The sequence below is a fragment of the Eulemur rufifrons genome, chromosome 7 (assembly GCF_041146395.1).
Source record: "Eulemur rufifrons isolate Redbay chromosome 7, OSU_ERuf_1, whole genome shotgun sequence".
In the NCBI taxonomy this organism is placed as follows: Eukaryota; Metazoa; Chordata; class Mammalia; order Primates; family Lemuridae; genus Eulemur; species Eulemur rufifrons.
In genome coordinates, this window is record NC_090989.1 from 250,715,865 (window position 1) to 250,741,613 (window position 25,749).

General features: G+C 48.4%; 1 protein-coding gene across 2 annotated transcripts in view; it reads right to left on the bottom strand.

Annotated features, from left to right (window-relative positions):
* Positions 1 to 349: 349 nt before the first annotated feature.
* B4GALT1 (beta-1,4-galactosyltransferase 1) overlaps positions 350 to 25,749 on the bottom strand; it is a 50,393-nt gene continuing 24,993 nt past the window's right edge. Inside the window, exons 2-6 of one of the 2 annotated variants that reach the window (XM_069476511.1) lie at positions 21,353 to 21,588; positions 8,715 to 8,902; positions 6,053 to 6,175; positions 3,476 to 3,580; positions 350 to 3,292 (exon numbers count right to left, since the gene is read on the bottom strand). In XM_069476511.1, the coding sequence (XP_069332612.1) occupies positions 3,160 to 3,292; positions 3,476 to 3,580; positions 6,053 to 6,175; positions 8,715 to 8,902; positions 21,353 to 21,588 (785 nt within the window). In that variant the 3' untranslated portion in view covers positions 350 to 3,159. The remainder of the gene's footprint in view (positions 3,293 to 3,475; positions 3,581 to 6,052; positions 6,176 to 8,714; positions 8,903 to 21,352; positions 21,589 to 25,749) is intronic. The other variant, XM_069476512.1, reaches the window with a different exon arrangement.

The window sequence follows — 25,749 nt, forward strand, 5'->3', positions numbered from 1 at the left end:
AAAATTCTACTTTGAAATGGCACTAGCTACTATGTAGTGAGTACCTGTGAGGCATCAGTCATTGTTTTAGATATAGCATCTCTTTGAAGCCTCAAAAAATTCTCCATGTGTTACCATTCCCATTTCACAGATAAGGAAAATGAGTTTCAGATGGGGAAATATCTGATTCCAGGGAGGCTTGTGTACTATGTAGAGCACAGCCCAGGAGACAGCCCTGTCAGTACAGGTCACAATTATAGCCAGGCATGGTGGTACATGCCTGTTGTCCCAGCTACAGCCACAACCCTACCCGACCCCTCCCCACAACCATGATACCCCTTGAACAAAGCAAAGAGAAATGATCTGTGGTTACAAAGATAGGGTCATTTATTCACGTTATATTACTGGATTTTAAAGGCAAAAATACACTTTTGTTTTGAACATCAAGGTCAGACCCCCCCCCCAACACACAATGGTAAATACACACATTTGCATACACAGGAAATCAAAATACATAGCACAACAGGTCTGTAGGACACGAAAGCTGTCGTCTTGGCTGTGTGGGGCCCCCCAGGCCCAGCCCAGCGGTCAGCAGAGACCTGCCCAGGCTGAGGGCCAGTGCAGCATTGTCTTTACCCTCCTGTGCCACCTCTGTCCTCTGATCTTTCCCAAAGGCCACTTCACACAGCGTCACGAGCAATGGCATGGACAGAAACAAAGAAAGGCACAGCACATGACAACATCATGGTCATAACTCCCAAGCAAAAGAAATGCTCCCCGAACCCTCAGCCCTAGCAGCCCCCAGTGAGGAAAGAGGGCCCGCAGCACCTCGTGGACCAGGCAAGTGACCAGGCCGAACGTGCCTTGGCCCCCTGAGAGCATTAAGTCAGCAAATGGGAGGAATGGGTGAGGCGGCATTTCCCTTGGTTCTGAGAATGAGCCAAATACTTGACATGAACAAAAACGTAATGAAAAAAAGAAAGAAAAAAGAAAAAGTAGAACTTTATTTGAAGAGTAAAGTAAGTAACAAAGAAGTTACCAGTCAGGGCATTTGTCTCCTTTCTTGTAAGGCACTTTGGAAAAGTCAGAATCTGGGGACAGAGAGGCCTTTATTCTTTGCATTTCCCAAAACCCTCTCTCAGTGCAGTCATTCCTGGTTTTAATAACATCCTTATTATGGAGTGGGGAACTGACAGAGAAATACTTTTTGCATAGCCCAGCTGCTTCTGCAGTAGGAAATAATTGTTAACCAATACAAAGGCTTTTGGAAAGAGAACCAAGTTACCATGTGAGATGCTGGAAGCATTAAAGGCACAGATAAGACTGGGGCCAGGCACCAGCCCAGCCTCCACACGGAGGGCTGGTGCCCAGGAGGGCAGTGGTTGGGGTCTGCCATGAGCAGAGGGCTCAACCCTGCGACTAGGCAGCGGAATCTCAGGACCTCAGCCCAGGCTGGACCCGGCAAAGACACTCAGCAAAGGAAGTGCCTCATGCCATCTTACCCCAGGCGGCTAAACGTCTCCCAGCAGAGGTGGGCTTACGAAAGACATCCCCGTGGGTGAGCCTCACTGGGGTGGGAGCACCTGCTAAAAACCTGAGGTGGAATGGGAAGCTTTAGGCACCAGAGTTCTTGGGAGGGAGTTGGGGTGTGGGTTCCACTGAACTTCCTTCTAGATCGCTAATTAAAAGGCACATTCATGCTGGAGAATGAATAGTCTGTTTGACCCTGAGTGCCACAGTCAAGTTTTAGGGAACAAGCAAGAGACAAAGGAACAAAAAGGGAGAGGAAGGAGAAAGGCAGGGCAAGCAAGGAAGGAGGAAGAAGGAGAACTGGTAATGCAGTGTGGGCCGGGGAGTGTGGCTGGCAGAGCTTCCCAGGGACGGGGCCCCAGCTGCCAGAAAGGAGGTTCCCTCCACTTGGGGAGGTACGAAGGGCTGGTAAACAACCTGACTGCTGTTATTTACAACCCCACAGCCTAGGGCCCTGAGGGGTCAGTCCAAGGAGGTTGAGGTTCCCTCCACCCTGCCCACCTGGGGAGAGGGGGAGTTCTGCAAGGGCTTGTGTCTCCCAGGTCTCTGTCCCAGAGGTCTGGCAGGATAATGCTGACTGGAAGGCCCTGCCTGTCAAGGGACCAGAAGGTGATTTTGCTCTTCATAAAACCTGGCCTGCCAGCTAAATCATAGGCCTATGTGTGGCCACTACAGCATACATTATTATTTTTCCCTAAAAAAATGCTCAATCCCCTCCCTACATTTAAAATACCACAATAAAAATACATAGGAAATTCAAGTTTACATAGCATGCCCAAGAAAAATAAATTGTCATGACTTAACGCTAAACAGCTATGCAAATTTGGATCAACACAAAATCAAGCTAGATCATAATTAGAACTCAATTTGTTCTTTCTTTAAAACACTACAAACTGCTATTAAAAAAAAATCTTTACATTCAGAAATCAGACAGTCTGGAGAGAGACCACTGAATGTGGGAATACCCAAGGCTTTTGCTCTGTTGGCTAAAGTTGCCTTGGAATTCACACATTAGCAGGACAAAAGGTCCAAGGCTCAAGTTCTAAAATTCTTTTGCTAAGACAGACAGACAGACAGACAGACACACACACACACACACACACACACACAGTGATTGTAATAGTTGCATACCACTGAAAGAAGTTGGGGGGGGGGAGCATGAAATAACCGAAATTGTGTTTTTCTGTTAAAATATGATAACCAAAAAAATATCACACCAATCCAATTTCAGCAGCACTCTCCAATTTTTCATTCAGTACTGAGAACACCATAATTTAGAGAAATTCTGTCCTATTTCACAACAATTTAGCAGTATTATCACTGGAAATGAGTCCCACAGTCACCAAATTTTGGGCTGTGTACAGTTCTGACTCTTTGGGGATGACACTGTGAACACATCGAGAATGTCCCCGCAAAGGCTGACAGTTTCTACAATGAAAGAAGCCTCGTAGAGCTAAGAAGTCACATGCCGAGCCAAGTTTGGGGCAAAATATCTCAATTGTCCCGGTCATCTGGAAAGGCATCTGAATGATGAGCGAAGGGGACCTGTCACTCAGATTGGTAAAATGAGGGACCAGCCCAGCAGAATGGCAGAGACACACAGCAAAGGTCCCTGGCTATTTTCAGGTCTCTTATTCGCGTACCAAAACGCTAGCTTGGTGTCCCGATTTCCACTGTGATTTGGGTATACAATGGGTATCTCTGTATATCCAATACCTCATAGGTGAGTGAGTTCAAACCATCAGAGAGCATTGTCTCCTTTGTGTGTGCAATTCGGTCAAACCTAGAAGGAAAAAGGGCAAAGGGATGGTGTCAAAACAAAAATCCTAAAAAGAAATCATTAAACGTACTCCCCTGCCTCCCAGTTTCCCTTGAGGCACAGAGCCTTCTCCAGAGCCTCCTTTCTGCAGCCTGTCTTCCCCATCCTAGAGGGGAATGAAGGAATAAGAATAAACGTAGAATGTACCTCTGAGGATTGGGTTCGTTTTTCTTGTCTCTTGTGTGGCGAATCATGCGACACCTCCCAACCACAGCATTTGGGCGAGATATAGACATGCCTCTAAAAACCAATCTGCAAAGAGTAAGGGGAAAAGTCATTGTCACAGAGATAGTCCCAGCTGCAAGACTGTTACCCTACACCATCCTGCTTTGGGTTCTCACTCGACCCACACCCAGCATCATGCCAGAACCCAGCACAGCACAACATTGGTTAAAACTCACACTACTACTCCATGTCCTTTTACAACCGGTTCTGCAGTTTGTGGTGCTGCCTACCATGTGCCAGGCACTGGGGTGTCTGCCCTCACAAAACTCACAGGGTGGGTGCACACAACATAAAGCCTTTGGTGCCGGCACGGAGGTGAGGAGAGGAAGATGGGGCTGGGGGCACGGAAGAAGGAGCAGCCAACTCTGCCAGAGCCAACTGGACAGAGCCAAGTTGTGAGGATGAACAGGTGTCTGCCAGAGCACCCTGGGTGGCCAAAACAGCACACGCAGGGACATGGAGGTGACAGCAAGCATGGTGCCCTCAGGGAGCAACGTAAATTTCTGGGGACTGGTGACAAGGGTCTGGGGTGGGAAGTGGCAGGTGATGAGGCCGAAAAGAAGAGCAAGGCCTTCTCATAGCACCCAGCAGTGCCAGCGTCTGAAAGGGATATAACGTGCATCGTTCCCCCACAAGCTTTTGACCATGGGGAAGTCTCTCTGTCTAAGTAGTATTAGCTTGGAGGGCAGAGAACAAGACTAGAGGCAGCCAGAACAGGGTGGAAGATTCTGTGTTGTTTCAGAGAAAAGGAATGAGGATCAAAATTAAAGCCCCAATAGCAGAAATAACACAGTTGGTTAAGAGGCAGGACTGGTTGATCTTGGATGACTTCAAGGTTCCTGGCTTTGCCTTCCCTGAGTGCTAATCCTGGTGCCTGGCATATGGTAAGTAGGTCACGATAAATGTTAGGTCTTTTCTCTTTCAAGATAGTTGCTCACACATCTCCTATCCTTCCAGACCTTCGATGCCCCCTTGCTCCCCAGCCATGCTGATCATTCAGGGCTGTGGTATCCTATCAACCCTGCACACTATCATATAGGTCCAGAGTGTTTGCCCAGGGGTGGATCTGTGGAAGCAGGTTTGCTTCTTTCTGGGCTCTATGTTCAGGTTTTCAGTGTCCTCCTCATTGGGCCTGCCTGGCATAGTGCTCTACATGCAGCAGATGCTCAATAAGTGCATGCATGCTTGATAAACAACCTGCGTGTTCTAAAATTCAACTTTCCTTCAAGGCCTATATTAAAGACCTGGGTCTATGTCAAGTTCTCACACAATGGTAACCCTGAACGACTTAGGTGTTGCTCTGACAGACTCCTGTTAATTGAGCAAATAAATGTACTCCAATTAAAAAAGGCTGCACAAGGGTGTGTTCTGATATAAAAGTCAGTGACAAGTTCAGACTGGTTCGCAGAGGGAAAAGGTGCTTCTTTTCAACAGCTGGTGGGGTTGAAGCCTCCATTTCCAGAGAGGACTGAGCAGAACAATGTGGTTTCAAATGCCACTGATAAACTCTGGGAGGCTGAGGCCAGAAGACTGCTTGAGCTCAGGAGTTCTGAGACCAGCCTGAGCAAGAGTGAGACCTCATCTCTAATATAAATAGAAAAATTAGCTGGGCACATGGCAAGAGCCTGTAGTCCCAGCTATTCAAGAGGCTGAGGCAAGAGGATTGCTTGAGCCCAGGAGGAGTCTGAGGTTGCAGTGAGCTATGATAATGCCACTGAACTCTACCAAGGACAACAGAGCAAGACTGTCACACACACGCACACAAAAAAACCAAAACCAAAACCCAAATGCTACTGATAGATTGTTTTTACCACCTGTAAAGACAACTTAAATGATAATGGTTTACCAGCTTAAAAAGAGGCCTAGGATACGGATGGGGCAGGATTGGCCATGGCATGATGGTTGTTAGGGCCAAATGGGTCATTACCCTGTTTTGTGTATGTTAAAATGACTTCAAAATAAGCTGTGCATGGTGGCAAACACCTGTAGTCCCAGCTACCCAGGAGACTGAGGTTGGAGGATCACCTGAGGCCAGGAGTTCAAAACCAGCCTGGGCAACATAGCGAGACCTTGTGTCAAAAACAAACAAACAAACAACAAAGAAAACCCCACTAATACTCTAAAATAGAAATATAACAAAGTTTCTGTGCAGAAAGTTAAGATTCTTCCCAAGGAAACTTGTTTTATGCTGAAAGGGGCTCACAATGAAATGCTGAATTTTTACAAAGAACATATATTTACTCCTTCAGTATGAAATGGCACACGGCAAGTCAAAGTAAACTCATCCCTTCACTTGGTTCCCATTTTACATTTTCCAAAGCTAATCCAAAAATATCAGAAGCTCATTTTCCTAAAGGCCCTTTTCAGGACCTACAGGAAGACTCAGCTAAGAATTTGGGCTGAGTGGGGACTGTCAATCCTTGCAGAATAACCAAGCACTCACTCATTCAAAAACTGGACATGAAAGTTGACAATGGAGATCTCAGTTGTGATCATTACCTGTTAAAAATGTCATCATCTTCTCCTCCCCAGCCCCAGTAATTATTAGGAAATCCATTGATCCTGAGAAATTGTTGTTTACTTAGAGCAGACACACCTCCAAAATACTGAACATAAGGCAAGCTGGGGGAGAAACATACACACAGGACCAGTGGTTAGTTAAGTCTTAAAATCTCCAAAACAAAGCTTACTGAAAACATACACACTTTTAAAGTTATTCTTTATTCTCTGGAATTTTTTGATGGGAGATTTATGAAGGTTTAGCTTGTTTTGCTTTTATATCAGGGCTCAGGTTATCTTGAAGACACAGATATCAAAAGTAGAATCTTCTTTCCAAGAATACAGAGCTGTTTCTACAGTTATCTAGAAAATCAGTCAGTAACAAGAGCAGGCATAAGCCCAGCTCTTCCAGAGTGGCTGAGGAATCTGCTTCCCCTGTGCCCTCCTCCTGCAAATGAAGTCCTTATGCAGGAGGTCCTGGCATCTGAGATTGTTTTAGTCTCCGTATGCCCACTGTCTTGGACCCCCCCCAGCCCACCCTCTATCCCATCTACCATTCTAGCTTTTCATTCTTTGGCTTGAACACTGACCCTAATAGTTGAGGCAGCATTTCTAGAAATTTGCTAAAATAAAATTTTCTTTGGAATTTCTGCTTTATCCTGACTAAACAAAATGCATAATGGCGAACCTATTTTTATATTTTCCAAGCAAGTAGCATGGCACCTGGGTTCTCATCCTTCCAAAAATTTTTGTATTTCAGTATCTCAATGGTTATGACTTGTCAACTCCTGAGGAACACAGAATAAGTGCTAATGAGAAATGTCAATAATCAGGACGTGCCCCAATGCCTTCCTGTGGGTTCTCTAAGGGCTGCAGTTTTGTGTTGATCCTGAGTGTGACTCCAAACCACACTCATGCTCTTACTGGAATCCAAAGAGACCAAAACCCATCACATAAATTAAGGAACATTCTGACTCAGACTTTGAGGGGGAAGTCAGCCAAACCATATAGAGCATATGAAAATAAAGATGCAATTATTATTTTCAAATGCATTCAGGAATTCTGACTGCAAGTATCCACAAGCAAAGACCCCCGGAGGCTGCTTTACTGAACCTGTTGTAATTAGGTGTCCTCACTTTGGTGCCGAGTCATCCACTTTTTGGCACACCCCATGCTACTGTCCACACTTTTACCGTGAGGGTCTGAACCAAAGGTGGCCAGGCCATTGCGGTGTTTTGATAATCAGTGTCTTTACAGAACTGGCTTCTTAGCCACTTCAAGGGGAAGTACATATAAAATTCACAAGATTTGGTTTTGCTGTCCCAGCTCCTTTCTCAACTACCTGCCCCATCCCCAAACCTGACTGGCTGTCTGTGAAACAAACATGGTGCTGTGGCAAGGAATCAGATGACCCCTTGGGCCCCATCCGGGTTCACCACCAGGCTCCAAGGCAGGAATTGAGAGGGGTCAGGGTATGGACCTGCGTATTTCGAGAAGAAGAAGCTATACAAATAGGGAGGGAGGGAAGACAAACGGGCAAAGTGATTTCTGAAGAGTCTAAAAGTGATTGTCGTAGGTGGGAAAGGGCCTTGTAGTAGGCTGAGTGAGGTGGCTCACGCCTGTAATCCCAGCACTCTGGGAGGCCGAGGAGGGTGATTTGTTTGAGCTCAGGAGTTCAAGACCAGCCTGAGCAAGAGCGAGACCCCTGTCTCTACTAAAAATAGAAAGAAATTATATGGACAACTAAAAATATATATAGAAAAATTAGCCAGGCATGGTGGCACATGCCTGTAGTCCCAGCTACTCGGGAGGCTGAGGCAGTAGGATTGCTTGAGCCCAGGAGTTTGAGGTTGCTGTGAGCTAGGCTGACGTCATGGCACTCTAGCCTGGGCAACAGAGTTGAGACTCAGTCTCAAAAAATAAATTAATTAAATAAATAAATAAAAGTGATGTTACATTCAAATTTTTCTCCCTTTAAGACAGAAAGTTTAGGGCCTGAATACCTTTGATCTGGGGGAAGGACTTCAGACACATCTATATTCACATCATTGCCCTCATGCCCCCAGCAAGAGACAGTAGGAAGAAATGATGAGGATAAAAAGAGTCTGATACAATGGACTACAAGGCCCTTTCCCACCTACGACAATAGGCTTTGGATTATACCCTAGTAGGGCGTCTGGGGTGGCCTCTTCACTAGAGGCATTTCGATGGAAATGTTTGGGCTCTGCATTTAAGCAGAAGTCTGTGTTCTACTGGGAAAGAGAATCATGTCCCTTCTTAAAGTGCCAAGGAACATCTGCTAAGGTATCCAAGCTCAAGAATTCAGAGGGCGAAAAATTATTCCAATTTGTTTCCCCAACTGTGTGGGGCAGGGGAAAGAACAAAGCAAGAAAATACAGTACATGTTTAGAGCCTAAAGATGGAAGCCTTCCAAAACGTTATAACCTGCTCCTGTCTGTATGTGCAGAGACTACCCGTATTTCTGGACCCATCTTTCCTTCTCAAATAATAACTGACTTAACGCTTAAAGAGCACCCATTTCTCAAATGAGGCATTCTCCTCCAGAGCCTAAACAGACACTCCTGAGCTGAAGGAACTGCACTTCCCAGGCAACATACGAGAGAAACATGTTTACTACAGACTCTGGCTGAACACCTCTTACCTAAATCCAAACTTATCCATTGCGACAGAAATGTGCCTTGGCTGTGGAAAACACCTGTAGGCGTTATGGTCATCCATTGGAATGAGGTCCACGTCGCTAAACACAAAGCAGTTGTAGTCATAGTCCTTCAAGGCTTCTCGAAAGCCGATGTTGAGGAGCTTAGCACGATTGAACATAGATTCTCCGGCCTGGTACAGAAACAAAAATATATCAGACACCTGAAGGCCTTGGGCAGAAGGTTCACAGGGACTGGTAACTTGTCCACTACACATATGGTCATTAGTCCACACTTGGGCCTCATTTCTTTGTCCCCACTTTACAAATCAGAGTGCGATAACCTCTAATTCAGTAATCCCACTTTTAGGGATTTATCCTGCAGAAGGACTTGCATGTGTATGAATGACTATGAACAACATTGTTCACTGTGGAGTGTTCATCATAGCAAAAGATTGCAAGTAACATCATAAGTGTCACTAGGAACTGATTCAATAAGTTATGGTACATCCATACAATGGAACAGAGCTGTTAACAAAAATTAAAGAAGCTCTAAAAGGAAAAGTGAAAAGAGCATTTAAACGTGTCATTTACATATATATATACTATAAAATAGACTAATTCCAGGAAAGATACCCAGGAAACTGGTGACATTAGTGGGTACCTGTGGGACTTTTCACTTTTACCCTCTTTATATAGTTGACTACGGTTTGATTACCACATTGTGTGCCTTCCATGTGTCTTTCAGGCCCTAACCAGGCACCAGAGAAATATGGTGAATCCAACTCAATCTCTGCACTCATGGTGCTCACAGTGTAGGGTAGGAAGCAGTGTGGTACACACCATGATAGAAACAGTGTGAGCAATAGAGAAGAGGGACACCTGTTTCAGGGTGACAACCCCTGGGTCCCCAAGCACCACGTCTGCTGGTACAAAGGCCCTGCATATTTTATTTATTTATCTTGTTTACTTTCAGTCCCCCCCACTGGAATGCAAGCTCAATGAAGGCTAAGATTTTTTGTTTTTTATTCACTCAGTTCCTTGAACACTGCCGATCATACAGTAAGAGAGCTCAGTACATAATTGCCGGCTGGCTGAATAAATGAATGATTGATGAATGAACAAATGAATAGATGGAAGGATGGGTTTCGACATACAATGGCAGATGGTAACCCCTTCTGGGAAGCTCCAACCAAAGAGCCCCCTCCGGGGTCAGCACAGAGGACTCCGCTCTTACCAATTTCCACAGCCCCAGGTTAGTGAGGAAGCCCCGGCATCGACACTGCTGCCTCTCACTCTCAGCAGTCACAAAGCCCTTCTGCACACCTGCTCTCATCCTGACCAGGATCCTTGCAATAGCACCATGAAGAAACAACCTAAGGCCCAATACCTTTGGGTTCTTCACTTAGTGCTCTTCCCCACGTCTGGCATGAACAAGATCAGGACCCTCTACTTTAGGGAAAAGCGTTCCACAAGGGCCTGCAATCAGTACATAATCTCAAAAGTGGGGCATGCAAAGTCCTCTCTCCACGCTCCCGAAAGAGGACTTGGAAACCAGCACTCCACACAAGACTGCCTGTGTGCGTATAGAGCACGTGGACGCGCCCCAGCCGCCCAGCCTCAGCCGGGGGATGCAGGGAAGCAAACCACTGAGAGAAAGACAGGTGCCAGGAGATCAGAAAAAGCAGCCAAGAGAATAGTAAATGAATTAAGGACACATTTTACACACAGGAGCTCCTTTCTTTACCCCTCCCTCCACCAACACCTTCTAACCATGTGTGGTAAAAGAAGGCTGTGCCCAAAGGCACCCTGTGTTCCTTGGCTGTCCCACTGGCTAAGAGTTGATTTAGGATTCTGCGTCATGGGTTCAAAGAAGTTCAAAGTTTAGAAACTGCATATAAAAACTATGCAGTTGTTAGAATTATTATCACAATATACTGTTAATATTCATCGGGGGGATATCATGTATCAGGCACGAGATAAGTGTTTTTACATGTATGGCATTTCAGTTAATCACCTTGACAATCCTGTAACAACTTTCACCCCAACCCAGGCTTACATTTCAAACACAATTCTGCCCCACTGAACACTTTTCCAAAAAGTAAAGAAAGGTGTTCCAACAAAGCCTTTTTACAGCTGTGTAGCAGATACCCGGAGGGAGGCTTCCCGCTCATGCCAATGCTCCCTTCTCTAGGTCACTCCCCAGTAACTGGCACGGGGGCTCTTGGTGGCCATGTCTGTACCACAGGATCTTACCTGCTGGCCATGACTATTTGATCAATCGGATGCCTGAGATTAAACTAAGCATTTTTCCTCTCCAGAAACTGGAAATTTAGAACCATAAACGGGCACCTCTGGAGCCTAGGCCCATGAACAATGGCAGCCTGGAGGAGAAGCCCAAAAAGCAGACCTGGTTCTACCTTTGACTGCAGGTGGTGCCACAGCTCCTCCAACCTGGTAAGGCACCCAGTGTCTGGCCCACACTTAGAACTGGCCAGGCAGTTTTCCAAAATAACCTGAACTACACATCATTCCTCCCAGCCCTGCTGCCAGCCTGGCCTCGTCTGTGTGATCCAGGGAACAGCCTGGTACACTTCAACAGGTGACACGACCTCTCAGGGCCCCTGGGAACACGAGACCAACAGAACGGTGGATGAGGAAATCATGTCTTCCTCTTCCTCCCCTGAGATTACAGAAAAGTCAAGCCTTTTCTAGGCTTCTTTGGGTGAAATGCCATAACACCTGGGCACTCATCTTTCAGGATAAGAAAGACAGGCCCTGGCAAGCCTACCAATCCTCACCACTAACAGGAGGTGGCAGGACACCCAGCCCTCCTTCCTGCCCCTCCTTGCTGAGCACATTCCTCCAGTGCATCTGACACTTCATTCACTCAAGTAAAGACTGATCAAGCATTGTCAGGCCAGGCCGAATACACTACCGTGACAGATACATGCATTTTTATCCCAGGAATGCCAACTTCTTTATTTATTAGCTATGTGAGTTTGGGAAAATCACACATCCAGGCCTCAGTTTCTGCTTTTGAGTCATGCAGATAACAAATGAGATGTACTAAATGAGACAATGCATGAAAAAACCTTAGCACACTGTCTGGCAATAAGTGTCAGCTACTGTAATTATTAATATTATAGGAATAGGTTTTCCCATCTATCTTGACCGCTCAGACTTTTCAAAATGTCTCTCAGGGATCCAACCCAGAAACTCTGCCCTCTGTAGTGTTTCCCGTGTCCTTCCCAATCAGCTTCAAGACTCCTCCCAAATCCTGCTTCTCTGATGGAGGGGGACTTTCTGAAAAGGGTTGAGGCTCAAGTGCATTAGCCTGTGGCTTATGCATTTACAGTATCTAGCAGCAAAAGAAAGCAAAGAGCCCTTCAGAGACCTGTGAAATGTGTGGGAACTCACGCTTGGTGAAGAGGAGCCAGCACGCTGGGCGCAGGTGTCCCTTTGAAAGACCCAGTTTTTAAGTATGGGCTTCATCTTAGGTTGGTAAATAAGAGTTATAGTTATCACTTCCTTCTAGGGCAACTGACTGCTCTTAAAGGAAGAAGACAGGAAGAAGAGAGGCCAAAAAGTACATATGATCCCAAAATGACTGGGCAAAGGTCGTTGCAGGAGGGGGACCAGAGAAAGCAGGCAGAATGGGACCAGACCCAGACTGCAGAGGTGGTGGTGGGAGAGAGGACAGTTGTAGGAGCAAAGAAAGGCATGCACAGAGAGCACATTTGTAAAGTCTGTGGGGAAAAGAAAACATTTGAGGAACTTCAGAATGGGTGAGGCCAGAAGGGAGAAGTGGGCCAAATTGTGTGTGTTTGGGGGGGGCAGGGCAGAGAGGGTTAGGTGCTTGCTAAGGTGCTTAGGCTTTATCTTTTATTAATATTTAGGCCAAGGGAGTCTTAAACTATGTTTTGCATGTCAAGGAGGGATTTGTGCCCCAACCAAGTGAAGGTAGGGAGACCAGTTAGGAAGCTATTGTTTGATCCCAGTGAGAGACAGGCCTAGGCAATAATGGTGGTTAAGTAGAGAATGCCTCCCCCCAAGGGCTAAAGGCAGAGGCTCCACTTCCCATTTCATTCCTCACCTGCTCCTTGGGCATGTGCATTGCACGTGCAGGCAGCCTTTGTAGGGGGGTTCAGGGCAGGTACCAGAGTCTGGACCAATCCCTAGGAAAATCCTAAATGTGGTTAAGGAAGGCGAGAGTGGCCTTCCCCTAATTACAATAGGGCTCAGATGACCAATGACAGAAAGCCATATCCCCCCTCGTCCTAACAGACTCTGGAAGGTCTGTTCCGTCCCCTACCCTGCCTTCCCTGGATACCAGGCCCATGTGTGTACTCCAACAGACACATCCCAGATCATGATGGCTTAGGGACTAGCCATACCTGGCCTCTCCTCCACCAAAGGACACAGCAGTAACGAGGCTGGAAACATCCACCCGAAGCCAAGACTCTTGATGGATCAGAATTTCTATGTGATGAGAGAGACACTAGGGCTCCCATACATGCACTCTGGCCTATCACAAAGCCACCCCCCACCCTACCAGGCACGCAGTTACCCCCAGGCTCTTAACACCACAGACCCAGGGGCAGGTCTGCAGCCAGTGGCAATGTTTGCTGAAACACCCTCTGCACGCTCTTCTGTGCCCACGCAGCCATCAAGAGAAGGAGGTAGGCTGAGCGAGTTGCGGGAAAGTGGTAACAGATGAGCAGCAAAAAAGCTCTGACGGGGCATTTCTGCAGCCTAAGTGTGGATCTGGGACAGTGGACGGGCTGGGAGGTGATCCCCAAAGAATTACTGGGAAGAGCCTGGGATTACACAAATGCTGAGTTTGTGGAGGGCTAATACTCACTCACCCATGAGTTCACAGCAGCTGGGCTCTAGTTTTTAACCATAATAGCTCAGACAGTGGAGCCCTCAACAAAACTTGGATCTGAGACTTAAACTCTTCACCCAGTGAGTGAGAGAAAATGGCCCTTCAGGGCCAGGGACCAGGCTGAGGGGTGGTTCTCTGTTGGCCACAGTAGTCACTCTCAGGAGCGAGCACATCCTTGACCCCTGCCACACAGGAACCCAGATTGGATGGAGGCTCTAAAGTTGCCTTCAGAGAGAACTGAGCTCCTAGAACAGCCCAGCAGGGATTCTAGGTGAGGTGAGCACAGAGACTGTTTTACACCCCAGCAGGCTGCCTGCCTCTTCCAGGGCCCGGGGCACTGCGACGTTGGCTTTCTGTAGAATACATCAAGAGGGTAGCACTAAGCACTTTCAGGATGTTTAAGATACAAGCTGGAGAAAAATACTTGTGAAAATGAAGACTTCTCTTTCGGAAAGCAATTTGACGATTTGTATTAAGAACTATTAAAAATGTGTAAAAAAATATTTTGAACCCATTATCCTGCATCTGAAAATCTAGCCTTGGGAGATGATCCTAAGTGTGGAAGAAGCCAACACAGAATAAACTTCAGACTCAAAGATGTTCATTATCGTATTATGTACACTTGTGAAAAAGTAGAAATTATCTAAACGCCTTCTAACAGAGAAAAGGATGTTAATTATGACAGAACTCCATGATCAACTACTATGAAGGCATGGAAAATAATGAGTATGAAGACATGAAATAACATGGAAGATGCAGATGATATAGGATTTAAGAAAAAAAGCAGGACACAACGGTTGATATACATAAAGTATGAGCTCGACTGTGGCTGAAGCTAAAGAGGGAAAGTCCCTCGGACCTCTGTACCACAGGCTGGCTTCCAGCAATGTTGGCATCTCCCAGAGGCCTCCCACAGAGGCCCTGGCCTTGCCTGGGAGACCCCAAGGCCCAAGGATGACACTCGTGGGCTTATTTTATTCAAATGGCTTCCCCTTGACCAGCAGGGCCCTGGCTCTAGGTTGATCTGGGGGCGTGTGGACATTACCAGGGTGGCGGTGGCAGCAGTGGTGGCAGCAGCAGTGGCAGCAGTAGTTAGGTCGGCATTACTCTCTCTCTTTCTTTATAGGAGGCGGAGAGTACAGAAGAGAAGGTAGGTGGAGAGCAAGAAGCAGATCACAGAGAACTCCTTTCGCTTGCTTTGCTACAAACAGGATTTATAAGTAAAGGCAAAAGGCCCCACTAGAAGGAAAAAAAAAAAGAAGAAAAGAAAGGATGGATGCAAGGAAGCAAGGTAAGGAAAAGAGAGGCAAAGATCAAGGCTGCAAAGGAAAAGGGGCCGGTTCTGCCCACCCTTGCTCCAATGCAAAGGCAGATCCTTACAAGCTATCGTTCCTTGTCCCTTCCCAGAACAACATCTACAGAGGCAATTCAGCAGCAATACGAGTGCTTCCACACATTCTCCAGGAGAACGAAGACAGACATGGGGGCGGGGGGAGGTACAGCAAGGAGGCAGCACTCAAACGGTGGTGGTACAGAGCCACCCCCCAGACTTCCTCCTCCCACCTCCCCCCACCACCTGCAGCCAGGACCAGCTCCACCCACCCCACGGAGCCCCATGCCCACACACACTTATCTGGACACTAACAGCTCAGGGGGGGAAGGGGAGGCAGGATGGGGGTTGGTGAATAGAGATGATCGTGCCCAGGCAACTGCCCTCACTAATGGGGTGGGCCCATGAGTCTGCTATACCCCAAGTGATCTTGACCTCTTGTAGGAACCAGCTGCCTAGACTACTGACAGAGATAAGCTGCTGAAGCGAGGTGACAGATGCTCTTGCTCACTGGGGGCACAAAGGGCTGTCTCCAGATCTGTCCACAAGCAGCCTGGAACTGGCACCGTATCACCCTAACACAGTAGACAGATGAAAAGGAGAAGGAAGCAAATTTCAAAGCCAGACAAAGACATCTCAGGGCAGCTTGCTGGGTCCTCCCTCTAGTTATCCACAGCCTGTCAGGCCAGGGGTTCCAAGCTAGCATAACAATGGGGCAGGGGAGAGGTGGGGGGCTCTGAGGCTGTCACTCAAGAGCTGCTGGCCCTCCTCTCAGGTCCTAGGGACACTCAGCGTTGGCAGTGTGTGTGTGGCATTCTGGGAATAACCCTGGCAAGGTGACCTCTGTCTGAATCCCAGCTCTGCCACCCAGCCGTCATGTGCCTACCTTTGGAGCTATGTGGTCAGGGAGGCAGAGGGAGTCAGGCACGAGGGACTGGGAGTCCAGGGCTGGGGTGAGGCAGGAACACAGATCATCATCCTTTGCCAGAAAGTGCAGAGTGGCCTGGGAACAGCACTGAGGGAGGAGCCAGCTCCTGTTAGGGGCCCCACAGAGCCAAAGAGGTTGGGGGAGGCGGGTGCTTAAAAGATAGCTAGAAAGCAAGCCACCAGGGGCATAGGGGACTCTGCATAAGCAAAGACACAAGGAGGAGGACAGAGGTGTCTGGGTGAAGTGGCTGTGGCACAGAGCTTGTCAAAGGGGGATGAGGAGAAAGTAGCTGGGGGTAGGTTAGGGCCAGACTGCAAATGGTCTTAGATGCTAAGCTCAGGGCTTCAGACCTTTTAGACCATTGTCTGTGGGCACTGGGGACATACTGAAGGGTTTAAAGAGAGGGAGTGACATGGTGAGAACTAGAAAGATCTCAGGCAGCTGAGGGAGAAGAACAGAAGTGCCAGAAGATAAACAGATGAAATTGGAGAGACCAGTCCTGGGTACCAGCTCCGACATGGTCATGACAAACCCACCTGGCCGGCTGCGCCTACATTCCTCACCCGTTTTGTAATTTTTGTGATAGGCAATCCCACAGACAGCCTGCATTCCTTATTCAGGGCTGGAGCTGCCAGGTGGCAACCTGCCTTCCCTCCACCTTGGGTGGTGCAGTTTCCTCTCCAGACTGAGGTATGAGGAAGCGCAGCATGCATCCCCCGTTTGCCATGACATCTCAACATCCACCCCCCAACCAAGGCCCCCGGTGCTGGACTTGGACGTCTGTGTCTCAGGGTGCTAGGAGCCAAATGGGACACTCCCACAGCACCGAGCTAAGGCAGGAGGGGCGGAGGAGACCCTGGGGACACAGAGCACGGCTTGTTCTTCTTTCTCGACTGGGAAAGCCTCTCCTACTCACCCCTCCAATATACTTACTGTGAGATAGAAGTTGTTGTGGTGACTAGAGGGGCCTAAACCAAATGCGGGTGGTTAATAGCTTACTGTGGGCAGGAGTATGAGCCATAAAAGCCTGTGCAAGTTCACTCTTGTGAGCAGAGCTTGAGACACAACCCTACTCTGAAACAGCTTAGACGCATCACATGGCCCTTGAGACCTCTGAGATTCTGTCACCAGACTCCCACTATTATCCATTATTATAACCCCAAGGAGTCCAAACCAATAGGAGGAAGGGTCCTTGATGCCGGTACTGAGTGGGGGTGAGGGAGGAGGCAGGAGAGCACGGGAAGACTTACCGTGCCTGGCAGAGGAAACAGGCAGGAAGAGTAGAGGGTGGAGAAGCCACAAACAGCTGATGCTAAACAGATGACGCTCACTGAGGGCTCACCAGCCCCAGGAGGTAGATGCTACACCCTTCCCTTCCCCTGAGGAGGAAACTGGGGCCTGAAGAGCCTAAGTGGAAGCAGCAGAGTCAGGACTGAGGCCAGGTACGGAGCTCTCTCCCAGCCCCAGACCCGGACCCCAGGCTTTTTCTTTTTTATTTGAGACAGGGTCTCACTCTGTTGCCCGGGCTAGAGTGCCGTGGCATCAGCCTAGCTCACAGCAACCTCAAACTCCTGGGCTTAAGCGATCCTCCTGCCTCAGCCTTCCGAGTAGCTGGGACTAAAGGCATGTACCACCATGCCCCGCTAGTTTTTTTTTTTCTACATATTTTTAGCTGTCCAGCTAATTTCTTTCCATTTTTAGTAGAGACATGGTCTCGCTCTTGCTCAGGCTGGTCTTGAACTTCTGAGCTCAAACAATCCTCCTGCCTCAGCCTCCCAGAGTGCTAGGATTACAGGCGTGAGCCACCGCCCCCGCCCCCGGACACCAGGCTTTGAGAAACATGGTGGGGGCAGGGGCTACATGGCCTCGAGGAGAGTCACTGTGGTGCGTTGAGAGGGCATTGAACTTGGAGTCAGGGGCTGGGGTTTGAGCTGCAGCCTGCTGTTATTTATGTGACTTTCTACTGGTCACTTTCCCTCTCTGAGCCTCAGTTTCCTAAATTGTGACACGGAGCAGAAGTTTTCACAGTGGCCTCAGAGGTCTGGGAAAATCCTAGCAAAGACCTAAGGGGACGCTAAGGAGGTGGAAATGGGACATGGCATCCACTTCAAGTAGAACAGCATTCCTGTGACCTGCTGAGCATGGCAGGCTGTATACAGCATTTCAACGGGGCAGAAAGAAGTTCCATATTACACTAAGAAGCTTGTCTGGGACTCCCTGAACTAGCTATCTCAGAGGCCACCCCTACTTTAAGCATTCTTTACATCTAATCTTAAGTGGTAGGTGTGGATGTGTGAATGAAAAGTCAAAATGACAGCAAGTGTCTGGGACAGGAAGAGGCTGAGAGGCCCTAATGAGGCCTAATAGCGCATAAGGTTCATTTGCTCAACAAACAGAGCACAAAGGTCAAAGCCAGGTGCTATAAAAATTCCTTTCTTCTTCTTCTACATTATAGCTATAAAACAGAGAACACAGGAAGTTCCTAACTTATAGATGGGCGCATTCCAAATGTTTTCCCCTCTGCCTCTTTCGTTTCAGGGTTCAGGTTTCTTATCATCACTTTATTATGCATTAGATAATATTCTTTACTGGAAATGCAGAGAAGACTTCAACCTTTTCTTGACTTGGTTATCTGGACTCTGATCACATTTTCCCAAAAAGGTAATCAGGGTGGAATGGGGGCATAAGATATACGACTAGCTGGGGGAAAGGGAGAAGAGGAAAAGATTCTCCTGAGGCGGAAAGTTAACCCTCAGCAGAGAAAAAAAGGATAAAAAGAAAAAACAATACAAAACAAAACCACGTATGAGGGGAAAAAAAGATGATACTGACAAGACTGGAGAGAAAAACGTATATATATTTGAAAAACTAAAAATAAAATATTTCTGATGCTAAGCTGCAAGTGGAAAAAGAGAGGAGAGGGAGGGAGGATGGGAAGTTCCCAGCGTCCTAGGGAAAGCGAGGGCTGGTTGGGAGGAGGTGTTAATTTAGGCTGCTTCCCCCAAAGTGTGATTCACAAAACACTCATCACTTAAGAGGGTTCTCGGAAAACAGTTCTCCAGCGAGGCAAGCTCGGGAAACACTCTGAAGGCTCTGCGGGAATGAGACCTGCTTCACAAGGTTCCTCAAGTGCGTGTGGCTCCAGTTTGGAAAACACACTCTGGGAGGAGCACCGTCTCAGGCAGTGCCGGTGCCAGCCAGCACAGTGGTGGCACTGGTCTGAGCTGGCTTGTTTAGTTTTCCACCAACTTGGACTGGGGCGGGCAGGAGCGTGTAGCTGGTGGAGGACATTCAGAAATCTGTTGTTTGAAGCCTCAGGAATATATAAATTGTGTCTCAGGAATTTAAGCTGGAGGCTAAATTTCACCAGTCCAACATTTGCTTTGACTTTATAATTGAACAGGGAAGTCTCCCATTCACCCAAAATACAATATATCTAGACATAGCATCTTCCCCTCCAGTATTCCTTGACCACAGCCACCTAAATTCAAAGAATCGGCATCATCACTAACTCTCTTTTACCCTCTTTACCCAGCTATATATTTTAATCTACTTATATGCCATCCAGACCACAGTTGTCTGTCTTCTACTCAGGCGGATTTGTCTTCTAATCAGGGATACCACCAGATGCCTTGCTGAATAAGCTCTGACAGCATGGTGTCTACAGTGTATCATCGACTGGTATAATAACTGTTAAGGGAGACATGAGATGCAGCTGGGTGGCTTGTTCTTAGTCATCCCTGCTGGCTCCTGGTGACTGTGGCTTCTTCCAGGTGCTCACTGCTGTTGCTTCAGTAACAGGCTCCTGAGTCTTGCCATGATCAATATGTGCTCATTGGCATCAGACAAATCTTTCTGGATCACAGGGTTTGACTTAAACTAATACTTATTGGATTGAAGTGACCTGCACTTTGCAGGACATTTACCTGTTCTCTCCTACATTCTCCAATATTCTTCCAAAATGACCCACAGTTGCATGGCTGTCTTGCTTGCAGGTGTTCATAAGGGCCCTAGTTGTACCTCACTTGGCCGAGACACTCAAAAATCCCCAAGGAGTTTGCCTGCCACCTGCTCTCCCACCTTGAGCTTCAGTTTCCTTGTCACAGGGCTTGCCTTGCTCTTCCCCACCTGACAGGCTCAGGTCTGACACCTTGCCTCAGAGCCTTTGGTGCTTTCCTACCCCGATGGTCATCTTGATCTCCAGCAACCTGCAAGGTTCCTTTCTGCCTTGAGGTCCCTGCTCACTGGCCCCAGCTGAGATGCCCATCTCTCCCCCCAAGCCTAGTTTATATCCTGGTTCTTCCGGGCCATGGTTGTCTCTCCTTCCTCTGAGCTTCCAAAGCATTTGGCAGTCAGCATCCAATCATGTGCCTTTGGGATTATTAACAAATTGTTCCCTGGGAGGATCCTACTTGCCAGAAGTGGGCTGAAAGCTTCAGGACAGGTAGGACTGAGACCTTACACTTCTTTAGTATCTCCCTGCAGCAAGTGATGCAGCACCATGCCTCAGCAGTCCTCAGAAGTGCTCGGTGGACAGACTGCTATTTCCAGCTTCCTTTGTGGACCAAGGGAAGATGCACACAGTCCCTCAGCTTTGACGGAAGCTGTAAACTGCCAACAATTTTACTACCTCAAGCAGACCCAGAGTTTATCCTGAAATGGACATTGGGCCTTGTAGAATGGGCATACCCTTTCTCTTCAAATGAACTTCAGTGAAATTTGGTACATAGATTAAGCGAGATGTGTTATTGCATCCAGATTATAGTATAAAAATATGTATTTAAGAATTTGGGATAAATTTGAAATACCAAAGTTATACTCTTTGAAAAAATTAATAATGCTCCTCAGGTTGGAAATAAATTTATTTCAATAAAAATGCCTCTTAGAGAATCTGATTTTCCAGGTCATGGTGATGAGGGCTGACACGTCTTTAGCATTAGTTTCCTAAGCAGGGCTAAAGCCCAACACACAGAGATCAGATACACAGTAAGAAACTCTTTGCTCAGACTTGGCCCAGTCCACGTGACTCTCAGATGGCCCACGAGCCAGACTTCCCCAGACACATTTAGCCAGGGGCTGGCATGCGGCCCCAACCAAGGTGCCTCGGAAGACATAGTCTGACTGGATAAACTTCGAAGTTGCCTAAAAGTCTGACATCTAAATAGTGGTTTTCTTTTTAAAAGGAAAATATACAGCTATACAAAGATGGGAAATCATCAGTGTTTACTTCGGGATAATTAGGGTTGTCTTTTTTCTCAATTTTGCTGGAAGTCTACTTCCAAAAAACAAAAACAAAACAGACAAACACCCCTCAGCAATTTCCCTTGGCTAACACAGTTGATAGCAGTAAGCAAGCACAATGGCACTTAGCTCTTCTGCATTGGTGGTGGGGCTGGTTCCTCGCTGCAAAAATGCCAGGCGTCTATGAAATCACTCCCCTCATTATGCACAAACTGCACACACACACCCCTTTCTTGTTCCATCTTCCCAGACCTCACCTGATTGATAACATAGATGCCATAGTCCAACTGCTGGCGCTGTAGGATTGGGTGCAAGTAATATAGCCAATACTTGAGGTGCTCCTGCCGCCTGCGGAACGGAATAATGATGGCCACCTTGTGAGGAGAGACACATTCCTTGGGGGTATAGCGGCCGCCCACCTTCACCTTCGGATTCAGCTTCACCACAAGCTCCAGGTCCACAGGCATGTTAAACTCGATCAGCATGGGGCCGACTAGAGAGGAGGAGGGAAGGAGACGTTAGGAGGCCACAGGACTCGTTGCTCCACAGGCTGCATGAAACGGTCAGGCTGCAGGTGCAGGGGAGACGTCTCCTCCTGGGAGTCAGTGTGGCCGTGGAAGGGTGCTCACGGTACCACGTCCAGCACGAGCGTGACCAACCACCCTCAGAAACCCTCGGTGCTGGGCTAACCCAGATGCGGGTCACCCTGTGAGGCACTCGTCTGCCCAGGACCCCCAGCCTTGCCTGCAGACTCCAGTATAAAGTGGAAATAATTCCTGCTCAGACTCCCCAGCAGGCTGTTGTAAAACTTAGTGAGCATAGATGAGAAAGCACGTTCTCAGAAACCCTGAGGTTGAAACCTACCTAGCTCTGCCACCTCCCAGCTGTGTGGCCTTGGACAAATGACTGACGTCACCTCTCTGAATCGAGCCTGAGGAAGGGACATGAGTGTGAGTGTGTGTGTGTGTGTGTGGGCGTGCGTGCGCACATGTTGGGAAGGCCATCGTGGAGGGAATCAGCTTCACATGAGAAGGTGGCAGGAGTAGAGGAGTAAGCGTGTCTCAGGAAGCGGCTTCATGTGCAGGTGAACGAAACTAGGAGAGGGATGGAGCCAATAAGGCCCCAGAGGAGACTGAGGGGGAAAAAAGAAACAGCCAGAAAGAACATCAAAGAAGAATGCTTAGTAACAGTGAGGGATAAAGTAACAACAGGGTGAAGAAGGGAGAAAGAGTCAGGGATGATCCAAAGTTTCCGGCCTAGAAGAACACAGGTCCAGATGAGGGAAATGAGTTCGTAAGAGAGCTCCTGGCACAGAAGAAAAATTGACGAGACACAGATGGTGGATTTCGAGACAGTGGCAGGTCAGGAGTAGAGGGAAGAGGAAAAAGTGAAGACCCGCACACAGGGCACATGGCACAGGGCACATGCAGTGTGGTCCCAGCAACGCAGGGAGTCCGACAGAGCCAAGAGCTGAACCCAGGCTCCTAGTATTCTCCGCAGATCAGACTCCCTCACAGTGGGTTCCAGGAAGCATTAGACCCAGCAAGACGCTTGATGGAAAAACACGTCCCCTGTTCAATGACGGGTGGGAACCCTGCATATTAAATCCTGCTTCTGGGAAGTCACGCCACACACCAAAGGCTCTGAAAGTTGTGCAGTCAAGAAACCCCCATCACTTTATTTAACCCACCATTTCCCAAAGTTATTTGGCCACAGAACCGTTCTGTCAGGGAACACACTTTGGGAACTGTTACTCTAGTGTAAACAGCTTTGTCTGTGAAGCAAACCAGCCATAAGAACAAAGGAAGAAACTTAGAGAACAGAGGTGGGAACAGCGACCACAAGCTCACATCAAAGTTCACCTGAACCATGCTGGTGAGAACCCACAGGCCCAGGGAGCAGGCCTGTCTGCCCTCCTTGGGGACCACGAGGTCCCCAAGCACCCTATGGCCCCAGGGAGCACATACCCTTCTGAATTAACAGTCTGAGAAAAGCAGCCTTGTTCCAGGGGCTGCCTCTTCTCCCTGCTCCAGTGCACCCCTCACACCTTCCCTCCGTCTGTGGCTGGCCCAGCTCCATCAGCATAAGACCTGTTCCCATGAGTTCATTTTCTTCTGAGACACGGTTCTGGCTGTATCACTCTCCCATTAAAACCCTCCAGTGGCTGTAAGGCTGTGTGTCTTGTACAACGTAAGGCCAAACCCCTAGCTTGGCAACAAGGCCCATCAGTCTCAGCTCCATCTCCTTCCCCATTCCTATAAACCATACCTATATCCACGCTTTCTCTCGGCCAGAAATGCCCTTCCCTCTGTTCTTTAACCAGCAAACTTTGGCATTAAGAGACAGGCCTCAATCAAGCTTGGTCCTTTTGCTCTCATTACTACAGAACTGTCGCTGCAGACCCTCTGGGGAAGGGAAGTAGATCCCCAGGGCTCCAAAAGCCCTGCTCGCCCCTCCTGGAGGGACAGGGCCCTAGCAGATCAGTCCCTCACAAGACTGCCTGATGACCCACCCGCTCCACCCTCCCAGGGTCCCCTTGGGTGAGCAGGCACTAAGCTCCAGGACTAAGTCATTGGCCACCCTGGACCAGTTTTCCCCAAACTATCCCCAGAATCACCTAAGGCAATTAGTGCAAATATAGAATCCCAGGCCCCTCCCCTAGAGAGTCTGATTCCGCAGACCTTGGGAGGGGCCTAGACGGATAACACACAGGGAGCCCGGTGATTCCTACTGGGCAAGTTGGGCACCAGAGAGCTGGATGGCCCATCTTCACAAGCCCTGGGCTTTCAGGTGAGGAGGGTCCTTGGGGATTCTCACCACTTACGCCCTCCCCACAAGGTCTGCCAAGCCTGGGCTGCTCAACTCCCAACCTGGGAGGCCCTGCTGCACAGTGAACTTGTGAAAAACATGAAAAGAAGATCTGTCACTGGGCTCTTTTCACTTCCGAGGGCCCCTGCGACATCTGCAGCTCCCACCCCACCCCACCTTTGGTTCTGAAGATGCTGCTAAACATAACTCCATTTTCAGGAACCCAAGAAGCATCTGGGCTGTCACCGTACCAACTTGCTCACGCCTTCTGAAACCAACCCAGGAGACAGGAATTCACATGTGGCCTGCCTACCCTCCGCAGACTAGGCACCTGCAGGCTGGCAAGTGTCCAGATGTTGCCCCATCATGGGTTCCAGAAAGGTAGCCCCAAGGTAAGGTGCTGGGACAGGGGAAGGGATGCCTGGGCCCTGGTCCAGCTCCACCAGTGACGTGCTGGATGATCTTTGGGCAAGTCCCATCTACTCTCAGGATACTGGTTTCCCCATTTGTGAATTACAGGGATTGGACTGGATCATCTCTAAGGTCTCAAAACACCCTGACATGCTCAGAGACACTTGATAAACCAGGAGAGCAGGCACCCAAAGCAAGATCTTCTGACAAATCTCTGCTCTCACCTTTCCTGCCCCACAGACAGCATGAATGTCCAAACAGGCAGGAAAAGATGAGTGCCCTGGACAGGAGAGGGTCCTGGACAAAAAGCCTTGATCAACAAGCATCACCCTCACCTGTGTCCCCACTACCTCACTACCCAGGCTTTCTCAGCCTCTGTCCTGACTCTTCTCACTCTCCCTAGGCACTCTCCCTTCTATCACTCCGGGCTTTGGTTTAAGCATGTGACAGTTTTCAAAAACTTCTGTCTCCATCCCACATCTCTCTTCTGACCCCACAGCCAATAGGACACAGTAGCCATATGCCCTGGGCACCTTAAACTCAACCTGCCCCAAATGAACTCTCATGCAATCCCACCACCATCACCACCTATGGCCAAACTCCATTCTCCTCCAGGGTTCCCTCAGCACTGACACTGCTGTCCACCCAGTACAAGAGCTGATTCCTGAGTGGTCCATCTTCTATTCCCCCTCCTCTTTCCCCAACACCAATACACACACACACACATACACACACAGGAGGTGTAAGCAGCACTCTGACAATCCACAGTAGCCTATCAAGTACCAAATACCAAACCAGAGTCTTTATTCTAAAATGTTTGTTTAATGCAAACTCCGCTTGTGATACACATCAAGACCACTTTCAATTTGTTTGGATCAATACTTTCTGGGAACCTACTGTCTGCCAACTTGTGTGCCAACCCAAGGAGGGGTGGGTGGAGGGAGGGAAGATGAACAAGACAGTTCCTACCTGCTGAGCAAGCGACAGAACCTAAGTGAAAATTACCCTGGTTCAGGGCTGGCCAAGGAACTTGCTCCTCCAAGGGCTCGTGCAGAGCTTTATCAATGAACAGCCTCTTATGTCCCTCCTGCTCCCTTCTGCGCCCCTCAGACAACTCACACCATGCCTCCAACAGATCCAGAGCACTGTGACCCCAAGTCCTGCCCTCCTTGCCTAGTCTAGCAATTCTTTCCCCACCTTCTCTCTCTGAAGCCTCTGTAACTCTGAGAATCCTGTGGCTCACACCTCTGAGACTGGAGGGTGCATAGCAGCCCCAGCCTGGAGGTGAATTCCTTCTTGGGTCCGGTGCCAGGCAGGAGGCCTCCTGAGTTCCCTGCCCACCTCCTGCCACACTGCAGGGGCCATGCTCCACTACACACCTGGCTGCGTCCCAGTGAGAGAATCCAGAGAACTCAGATTCCAGGAGGACAATGAC